Below are 11139 nucleotides of genomic sequence, written 5' to 3'. Positions count from 1 at the left end.
AAAAAATTCTCCCTTTGGTTGAACAGACACCAGGAACTCCAACGCCCACTTTGTTTAAGGGAAAGATATTTGAAGGAGCAACAACCCACAGGAGGAAGAACCACAGTGCTGTACATCCCACATCTCGTGCAGACTGTTGCCAAATTAGTGGGAAGGTGACACATTGCAGGAAGAACAACAACAACTTTAAAATAATAATTAATGAATTATTACTGACAATTGGAAAAAAAAAATCCCCATCGCTTTTACAAATGAACGCTGGCTTCTGGAGTTTCTAGCGATAATAAATATTTAAACACCTCCCTTGTTTTAACATAAAGCAGAAGAGAAATGCAGCAGCCACAGTAGGAGCAGCAATGTGTCAGAACAGCAGCATGGAGCATTGGATCAAAACATGGCAGTGGCTCGTGCCCCATCGGAGGGAAGCAGGGAGGGGGGCACAGCACCCCCAGCATCACTCCCATCATGTTTCTTTAAACTACGATCCTGGATATAACCATGTGTGCCTTGCTGGTTCTTTTCAGAGAAGCCAGAGACAGAAATTGTAGCAAAAGCCCCCATGGCACATGTGCCAGGAGAGCATCTCCTGCCTGCTCCACGGGGCACAACTTGGCAACTGTAGGGAGCTGTTTGGCTGGGGCTGCTTTCCTTGCCCAGCTTTTCCTTGCCATCACACAAGTGGTATTTTGTGCTAAGGGGATGCCCACCCAAAAAGCACTGACCCAGGTATGCTGCCTCCAGCCTTGCTGGTGAAGAACCAGCCTGCATCTCCCCATGCAATGCTGCAGAATGAATGCCCTTCTCGCTCCCTCCTTTACCGGCAAAGCTGGCGGCCACATCTGCAGTTACATTGCCAAAGTACCTATTACAGGGTCCCATCTTCAGCAGTTCACAGCTTCATTCAGACCTTTAATCCTGCAGACTGAAAGCTTCCAGGTGAGACATCTGCCTCCAGCTCAGTGTCAGCCTTGAGCTAGCTGTGCTTTCAAATTCCTAGCAAAACCAACTCAGGTGTTTCCAAGAAAATAATTAGGAATAAACTGGCTAAGACCTGGCTTACTTTAACCTCTTTTCCAGAAGAGAAGAAAGTTTAGGACACACCAGTGATAGATCAAACACACATCTTACTCTCTGCCCTTTGAAGTTCCCCTAGATTTGGTCAGCACCAGCCTTTTAGGGCAGAAGTAACCTACAAATTCACTGCTACCATTTCAGTCTGCATCAGCTTTCTGATGCTGTCATGCTCGAGGGTATAAGAAGTTCAGCATCGATTGTTTCATCCACCACTATTTCCCCATGGAATCTGCTGGCCCAAGTAGAAAGAAGAGCAGCAGCCCCAACACTTGCTGGGGCACCACTCCACACACCAAGCACCCTACCTACCTTGCAGGTGCTCCAGCCTCCAGGAGATCAGGCCTCTGTGCAGCCACAGCCCCATCACCTTCCCGGGATGCAAAGCACAGAGCTGGGGGACTTGCTGGCAGAAGCCATGGCATCTGCCATATCTGCCTTCCTCTAGGGAAGAGAGGACTTAAAGGAAGGAAATACAGGGAAAGGGTAACAAAAAGAGTGAGCAAATGAGCTTTTTCCTCTGCCTGGCTTGGAGGAGCTGTAGTTTTTCCTGGCTTCTCTTCTTTCAGCTCCTGCAATTCTAGCTTATGTTATTGGAGTAAGATGTGCTGGGTCACAACAGGGAAAAAAAAGTGATCAGCTAATAATCCTGCTCGTGCTTCATCTTTGTGGTGAGACTGCCTTGGGAACATCCCCATCTTGTAAAAGTCACTCTTTCCAGCAGAACTAGGAAGGGCAGGGGCCAGATCAGTGCCCCTAAAGATCCCTTTTAGGATGGCTGCACCACTGTCAGTGTCAGTGTATATGGAGGCTGGGTCCTGTCTAGTCCAGCTATCCCATTCAGTGATACTTGGTCTCACTGCTTGCATTCAAGGCCTGAAAGTTGACAAAAATTAGCCCTCCTTCTGCTCTCAAATTCCTGTATGCTCTTTGGTGAGATTAGGATCCTCTATGTGCCCTGGGCCTCCAGTGAACTGAAAAATACAATTTTTATCATAATGTTTGTGACACATCAGATTAATACATGGAAAGGATGATGACTTATTTACATCAGAGGCCTCTCCCTGCAGAAAGTGCTATTTCATCCCAATGGTCTGCCTGAAGAGACCATGTAAAGGGTTATCAATTACTCCCAGCTTATTCAACTACCAAGGTGCCTTAAACAGCTATGACATGAGAATTCATGTTCCTTCTATTTACTATGCTTTGTATTCCCTTTGTATTTGTTTGAGTTTGAACGAACCACCTAAAAGAAGGAAATACTCCACCACCTGCAGCTATTTCTGACTGGACATTTGCCGTGCATCACAAGTCAGGGAGCGTCAGACCCCAGGAGCGTGAGAAGATGCTGGCCCTGGACCTCTGTGTGCTGAGAGGTCGCCTGCCCGCGCGTGCTCCAGCTGTGCCCTGTGCCGACACAGCCTGCGATGAGCATCACCCGGCCAGAGCCAGTGAGCCATACTGGAGGCAAATGCTCTGCTTAATTGGTCTCAGCTGGAAGCTGCTCTGTGCATGTCAGTGTGTTTAAGGAAGCAGGTCTACAGGAGAGAAGACACCAGAGTAACCAATTAAAGAAAAGCCCTTGATTTCCCTTCCCCCTCTCTCCCAGCCTGAAGCCCTGGAAGTTTGTTTTATTTTAAAGGAGGAGTGTTTCTCACTCTCAACAAAATCAACTCGAGAATAAGGTTCTGCTATTGGTATTTCCAAGTTTAGTATTGACAGCGCCTGTGGAGATAGCTACAGAGACCTGGTTAAATGAAGTCAAGGTTTGCATCTTTATCTCTCATTCTTTGACTTTTTTTTCTCCTTAAAAAGAGGAAAAAAATGACACAAGGAAACTCTTCATCCAGTTGAAATCCAAGTTTATTAGCCTGTAAAAGTCTGTTTCCACACAGTAATCATAAGAAATGAATGAATGTTTATGGAGCGTAGCAAAATATACCGAGTCAGCCATAGGTTGGAGTTTACGATTGCTCACAAAAATTAATCAGCAAATCACATGGCATTGCATCAGAAAGGCAAATCAGTCCTAGGAATGCAAACAACCAGGATAAAAAGGCAAAACAAGTAAGAGCAGAGTATCAGAAAGCAATAATTAGTTCACAGTTCCTAATGTGGGTGATAGGTTTCTTTAGATCAGGTTATTTACCCACTAATTCTCCAAAAACTGGTTGAAAGCCAGTTGTCATAATTTTGCATTAACCAGTACATTCTCGGTCAACATGTCAGCTGCTCAAATTCACTATCAATCTCTAAGTATGACTATTAAAATATAGGCACATAAGAGACTAGGTATATTCAACAGTCCAGCTCCTTCTCCTAAAGCTTGGAGGCCTCCGACACTCACAGCTAGAAATCAAAAGCTAATGTGAGACATGTGGGTCAAGATATTCTAGTCCCTATCTGGACACATAAACCTTCTCTCTTCTTAAAAACCTCCAGCGCGCAATGGGTTCGTCAGATCTGGGGAGGTTCACCTCTCTGCTGGGCACAGCAAACCTGACCCCTGGGAGGGGAAGGGGTGTTGGACATCTGGCATAAACTTGTGTTTGTTGCGTGTACCAGGGAGGTGATAATGGGAACGTTCCCCACTGGGTCCTGTTTGCTTTAGTGTTGATATTCTGTAGGGTTGTGTCCGAGAGTCAAGCTGATGTATGGACTTTGCTCACAAGCTAGATCTGATGCAGAGAAGACCAGTTAGGAGATTTGGGTGAGCATCAGGAGTTTCTGACCTGGACTAACTCTTCCTTCTCTTTCCAAAGGAAAATGTCTAGCCAAAAAGAGATTTCTTCTAACGCTTTGGGCTTTCCTGAAGAAGTACAGAGGGTTAGTGTTACTAACTCTGTAAAGAGAGCAGACTTAAAGGAGCAAGGTAAGAAAGGTGTTTTCTTTTCAAATGTAGGATGCTTAAACACATCATGAACCAAGCTGGGGACAACTGCACCAAATAATTAATCCAGGCTCTGGCTGACATCACATCACCTGCAGATCTTTCTACTAGAATTCAGCTGAATTATTTTCTAGCAAAGATCCTTGAGTCTACAAGTGAAGGCCTAATACAGGCCAATGAACCCACAGTCACAGCATCTTCACTTATGGGGAAGACATATTAGACTAAGAAGTACCTTTGAAGTTTACTGGGAAATTAACTCATTAAGGCTAATTCCTAAAACACCTTTTCAGGAATGGGCAGTAGCATGACAAACTATTCCTGCTTATTAAATTAATAATAATGTGACAATCCTTTAATTCATCTGAGAACTTAGAAGAGCAGTGGAAATACTTTAGGCAGTCTAGATCCTTGTCTTGCAAGATTACGTTTTGCCACCCGCGTTTCCTTCATTCTGCCTTCCCTGGGCAGAACTGCTTTGCTGAAGGACCCAGTGACCCAGCCGAATGTGTCCATCCTAAAAACCGAACGGCAAACAGAGATGACACTACAGTGGGAACAGATCCTGACATCTTTGCTGATGTGGAACTTCACCTTTCTTTCCTTGGATAGTTCCAGTGGTCTCACTTTATTGTATGCTCTGCGGTTATTACTGAGAAGTATTTCTTTCCTTTACAGATTTTGGAGCCGTCTATCCATGCCCAATGCACACTGGTGACTGAGTAGATCCTTACACTGAAGTAATATTGAACTTATAACTAAGTCACCTATATAATATCCTCCAATTTCATGAGCTATCTGGTAAAGCCCATGGGAACCTGGGGAGGACTAGAGCCTCCCAGAAGACACGATGCCCTGTATCACTAGACCGTTCATAATTTCAGACTTGTTCCCTGGAAATATATGAGAGCACTGAAATGGCTAGTGGCAAAACCAAATTGAGTCCAACACAGCCTCGAAGAATTGAGCCTCCACACAAAAGGGTATTTTCCTTCCTTTAACAGGCTTGGTAATAAGTTTGCCAGTTTCCGCTTTGAAGAATTACCTGCTTGTTGTTTGGAGGTTTTTTTAGGTTGGTTGTTGGGGTTTTTTTAAATTAAAAAATAACAGCTATAAAAAACTATAGGTAGTTTGAAACTGCAAGGTTCATATCTGGGGCGAGTATTTCTCCAGAGCTGAGGGACATTTTTCATTCAGACTAGTATAAAACAATACTTGAGGGGAAAAAATGTTGAAAGAGAAAGCATTAAAGGAATAGGAACTCAGAGACCTCTTCCCGCTTCCAAATCGACCGTCTCATGAAATGAGTGTTTTTCCTCCCTGTGAATTCTATATTTAATCCAGAGAGATCACTGAGTATGCCTCAGCAACCTGGCAGCCCTTTTCCTCCTCTTCAAACAGACCTCAAGATTCACTCTTGTCTAATGAGCAGTCTACGTCTCCCAAGAACATATATCCTTACGGATTTCGATAAGAGCAGACAGGATCAGTGGAAAATCCACTTCTGTTCCTTTTTCTTTTGTTGCTTTCTTTAAAAAACAAAAGGATACACCAAGGCTCCCCCTGGAAAATCAGCTGGCATTGAAGGAATCTCACAGACTAAAGGACCTACCTCATTTTTCAAACTCTTTAAAAATTCTGTTTTGGCACCTGAGAGCAGACTTTCTGTTGATTAAAGGAATATTTCCAGAAAAATGACATTCCAAATTTCACCAAAATCAGGTGACGCGCTGCCGGCACTGTCACGAACTTTCCCACCTATCTGAAGTTGCTTCAGTGTTGGCAAGTAGTATGGGGAAACAAAATGTCAAGTGAAACCCATTTCCTTAGCTATGTACATTTTTCTAGACAGGTACAGAGCTGAAATTTGAACTGAGAAGCAGTAAAATGAAAAGAAAGATAATATTGGCATTTTCTCACAAACCATATTCATAATTCCAAATACTCCAACAGCAACAGCATGATCTATTCTCAGGACTATTGTTTGTTGCAAGAACTACAGATGAGATTTCACCTTTGCATGCTTCTTCCTACCAAGCTAACTGCTAATTTATCACATCACCCTCAATAGTCCACTCTTTTTATACAACACAGGTCTGCACTAAAGGGTTTAAGGCCTTTCTGTAATCAGTCTTGCTCCTACTTTACCAACCTTTTCATATCTTCAAAAATCTCAAAGTAACATTCCTAGTCAAAAAAGGCAGTATTTTTTCTGCTCTTTTAAAAAATTCCAGAGTATGATGTTACCTTCAGTTGTATAACTTATGGGGTTTCCATCAATTGCCAATTGAGAAGGAATTAGTTTTGTAGGTATTGTACCATCACTTCATAAGCATTCATTCTCATAAGCAAGACTGAGGTCAGCATTTGGACCTTCTCACTCATTTTGAGGGTTCTTTTCTAAAAGAGGTTTTCTTTGTTTAAGATCCCACAAACAGGATCTGTTTATGGAAAAAGAGAGATATTTTGAATACTAAAGTCCTTTATTCAACAACACAGAAATATCACAAAAACAACTTTACTGGGCAAATTGAATGTTTTTATACAGTTTTGTACATGCCCCATAAGTGATTATTTTTTTCATAAATACACTGTTTTCCAAAACTGTTTTTTTCCATAATTGCACAAGCATACATACACCTTACACAAATATCTATTAGAAAATTTAATAGATAACTGCACAGTTCAGAAATAGGAGAACACTGTGAAAGGAGTACATTTCTGTGGCCCATGTTTCTGAAAATACCCTCCTAGTTCCCTGCAATTGTGAAAATGGAGTACTTTCTAGCATAGGAGCTGTCTTTTGTTCACTAAGAATACAGTAGAGCTCAGCGTGAAACTGCCAAATTTAATAAAAACAAAATCTGAAACATTTAGCTGTTACATGAGAACCCACTGTTTGATATCACTATGCATCTAACCATGATCAAAGACCCACTACTGCTTTTTGCTGAATGCATTCGACCCTGAATGGTATGTTCATTTAACTACTTTCTTTCTTCATTATTTGATTACAGATATAGCCCATTTAAAGACTTTACATTCTTCAACATTAATTGTAGGACTTACATACCAGGGGGTCTGTACAAAAGGGAGTATTTTCCCTCATAGGGAGGGTCTGTTATTAATTGACAGAATGGGTACGTGTGCCTCCCTTTCAACATAAGAATTTTTCATAAGTTTATCTGGGGTATGCCAAAAATGCTTCCGTTAGGCTTAGCACTCTCACCTAGAAGACGGCAAAAGTTCTGCTTTTTTTTGCCCACCCCCTTTTTTTCATTTGTCTTTGTGAGAATGAAGACTGGAGAAGAATATAAATTTTCACACTGAAAAACGATATTGGACCTTGTGAAAAGCACGAATTTGGTAATTAGAACTTGACAATAATCAGATTGACAAATATGTATGTAAAGCGAGAGGGGAGGAGGGAAGGGCAGCGGAGAGAGACAGGCCAGAAAAGGGATTTCCTTCTTCAAACATCACTAATTAAAATGCTCTATGCACACTACATCATATAAATACTGTTTCAGCAAAATCTAAAAACCTGATGGTGCAAAGGAACAACATCCGAAAGAAAAACCATATGGACAAATCAAAGAAAAATCAACGCTTGTTCATTTTCAATAATTAACAGGCTTGTTTGTTTGTTTGTTTTAACAGTTTTGAATTGACATGTCAAACACCACAAATACAATATACAGACCCATCAGTTCTTTAAAACAAAACAACAAAACAAAAAAAGAAAGCACATCAAGACATGCAACATTAGGGTATTAGACAGTGAGTACATTGCTATGAGTATCTTTGTACACCTAATGTAGCCTGAACTTAACTTTGCCTCTGCTTCTGTAAGAGCAATCAGAGTTTTCCAAAGAGCAAGGCAAGCTTACCAGCCAGATGTGCAAATAAGGCTTCAGTTTGTAAATCAATCAGTGCTTTGGTAGAGAAGACCTTGCAGAGCTCGTTGGTCTAGCGTTCAGTAACAGAGGACCTAACCAAAATGTCTCCAACACAAAAAAAATCTGTACACAGCTGCCATACAAAAAGACATAAAGCTCATTGAATGAGCACTGGATGATATTTAACTAAGGATCTCTTACAAACTGTAAGAGGGGCACCATGATAGAAGCATTTTAAGTGTGACATTCCACCTCTGAAGCCACATAGGTGATGTCATATGACGCAAAGACATAGACACATGCATTGACCCTAAGTTGAGGATGCAGGTGTAAGCCCAGCCCGCCCACTCTCCTCCAGTTACCCTGGGTCACCCACGATCTGCCCGGTCCTGCTGACACACACATGTGACCTCTGGAGTTTTCTCCTCCTCCATCCCTTGGTCTTCGTTTTCTGGGCTGTTCCCAACACCTGCCAGCCCTGTGAGCTCCCTCACTTGCCAAAGCTGGCATCTTCCCCACCTGCACAGGTCCCACACTATAGCATTCCCAACCCATCCCTTGTGCTTCACCACGTAAGTGTGACCAGGGGCTGAAGTACTTCGCAAAAAAATGGAGAAAGTGCTGAAACAGTAGGAGATTTGCATGTGCTGTGCAACATTAACTGGTTATTTACATGTCCAGCACCTTGTCTGTGAAACTACTGGTAGTCCTATCTCATACAAAATTATAAATCTATCAAACACATGGCACAACAGCATTCACTTACTTTGATGGCATGGCCTTCTTACTTTTGAGCGGTATGACAAAGCCAAGCAATAAAAAGTGATGATCAACTGATAATAAGTATCCCTAAGTTTAGAATCTTCCATAATTTTTACAGCATGTGAGTTATATCCCTCTGTGTGCTGCCTTTCTATGGAGTAGACATTACCTCCATGTAGCTAGAGCAGGAAGAAGAACGGCAAAACATTTTTCTGGGGGCCTAAGGGACCAGTCATTCAGCAAATCCAAGATCTGTGGACCAAGAAATGTGTGGGGAGAAGTGGTGTTTTTTAAAAGCATTTTTTAAAAAAAAGCTCATTTTTATACTGCAAAAATATCCAGGCTCTCAAATGAGCACAAGTGCAAGTGCGACCCAAACCAGTCCAACTGTCAAAACTCATTTAACCATGAAGAGCTCCACTTGAACCACAAATATGGCATTCCACTTTATAAAATGCCTACTCCATTGATTGAAAATGCTACACAAGATCTCGTAGGTGAAGGGTAATTAAGCTGAGTCATCATTTTTTCTAAAGTCTGGTACTCTGTTTTCTTCCTAGAACAACCTTTATTTGGACAACTAGTTTTGCACATCCGCCTATGCTGGGCACTCCATCTCAGAGTATAGTGGAAAATAAGTCAAACACCAGACAGCATTTTTGGAGAGATACCCCTCTGTAAAGCTCATTTAGAAGCAATGCAAGTGCATAAACGACTACTCTAATAGAGTGCTTGAAAGATTAATTTTAAATGCTACGTCTTCCCCTCTCACAACACCACAACAGAAGGCAATTGCTAGATGCATCACAATCTTTTTTATCTTGGAAAAACTTGGCATCAAGTCTCTATGGAAGGATGCAGGGTAAAACAGTGCTGCTGTTGCTGCTGATGCTAAACAACTAGCAAAATAATAGTTAAAGCTAGAATTTATTGCTCCGGATTTAACTCGCAGAACCACACTGTTGTGTACAAACCGTTTATCTCCATTGATGCTCAGACATGATTGTCTCCTTGTGTCTAAACACACAAAATACAAGCGGCTATCTGTACAGTTTACAGTACTGAAACACATATATTTGAAAATGAAGTATAGATATGTTACTTTTCAAAGATACATGACTTTATAGCAGGGGTTTACCCAAACTTTTTTTTTTTACAGCCACTTTAAAAATAGACAACAACTTCACTAGTATAGCTAAGTTACATCAAAGAAAGAATCGGTGTACTGAATGTGAAGCTGGCCAATTCCCCAGGCTCCCAGATTTTTGTCTTTTACTTTTGAGGAAACCCCTATACATAAATGAAAATAGTATCTGAGTATATTCTTCAATGGTGGACTAAGCAGTTTCTTAAAACAAGACTTTAGCTTGCCATTCACTTCGGACTGCCTCGAAAATAAGATACACTACTGCTTAAAAGAACCATCGGAATGCTTCAGCGCTGGGAACAGGTGTTCTCTAAAAAAAAAGCAAGAAAACAAGTTAAGCTTTCTTTTGTGGCATTGGAATACTCCAGTTCTAGTTGTTCTTTTCCTTTACATTTTAGGCATACTTTCAGTTATCTAGGAACAGCACGATGCCTCACATTGCTTGACAATTAATAGAAACATTCTTCTCCAAACACACACCATTTTAGGATCACGAGCAATACATGGTACTCAGTATATAACACACCTAACATGCTGTCTTCTCCTTAGTTAACAAGTTAGTCATGAAAATGTAAACATTGCTAGAAAAAATATCTGGAAAACAGACAGTGCTTTTAGAATAACCACACAGTTGTACAATGGTTTCTCCCTGGGCCTTGGCATACTGGACACACCGTTATGGCTTGGTTGGGTTTGCAGGTTTAAACACGTGCTTTGGCAAGACCATGTTTGTGACAGAGGAATAGCAAAGGCATTGATCTGTCACTTGGAAAGTGTGCTGTGTCTACAGACACCTTGGGAACAGAGGTCAGTATTTTGAAACCTCAGGCTGGCCACCTCATTCCACGTTTAGGTTGCAATGCAGAAAGAATTTAAACACATCCTTGACTTCATTTCACTGAGGGAAACACCTTGGGGTGCTGGCCAGACTGCCCATGTACTTTCTTTCACACACATGCTGGACCTTGGCTTACACAGAAATAGTCTACTCGCAGAATTGCTATACCCCCTCCTTCCTCCGCCTTTCCCCCCTGGAAATGATATCCACTTGCATTCAGGTGCCTCCATACACATTTGAGTACCAGCAAATTCCCTTCACAGCTTTGAAGTACCAAATACGTGAGAGGCTGAGGGGCTGAGCCTACAAGGACTGTGTCACTTCTGTACGGTATTTCTTATCCTCAGTTTCCTTCAGTTAAAAGATTGTAAAAGAGCCCTTCATCTAGGTCCACATGTCTCTCCACCAGAACTAATGACTGCACTGTCCAGGGAAGTGAGAATGAGCCCTAAGATGACTCTGAATCAGTCTGTCCCAGTTCACAAGTACTTGTTTCATTAAGAACTACCCACAAATATTATTGTTACATCCA

General features: G+C 41.7%; 1 protein-coding gene across 1 annotated transcript in view; it reads right to left on the bottom strand.

Annotated features, from left to right (window-relative positions):
- Nucleotides 1–2916: 2916 nt before the first annotated feature.
- The window catches only part of CXXC4 (CXXC finger protein 4), a 28625-nt gene continuing 20402 nt past the window's right edge, over nucleotides 2917–11139 (bottom strand). The window contains exon 4 of the mRNA XM_027677114.1: nucleotides 2917–10079. Within this exon, the coding sequence (XP_027532915.1) occupies nucleotides 10035–10079 (45 nt within the window). The 3' untranslated portion in view covers nucleotides 2917–10034. The remainder of the gene's footprint in view (nucleotides 10080–11139) is intronic.

Source organism: Neopelma chrysocephalum, unplaced genomic scaffold (genome assembly GCF_003984885.1).
Source record: "Neopelma chrysocephalum unplaced genomic scaffold, ASM398488v2 Primary Assembly neopelma1_42b, whole genome shotgun sequence".
Classification (NCBI taxonomy): Eukaryota; Metazoa; Chordata; class Aves; order Passeriformes; family Pipridae; genus Neopelma; species Neopelma chrysocephalum.
The sequence above is the reverse complement of the archived record's forward strand: the minus strand, read 5'-3'. Positions and strand labels throughout refer to the sequence as shown.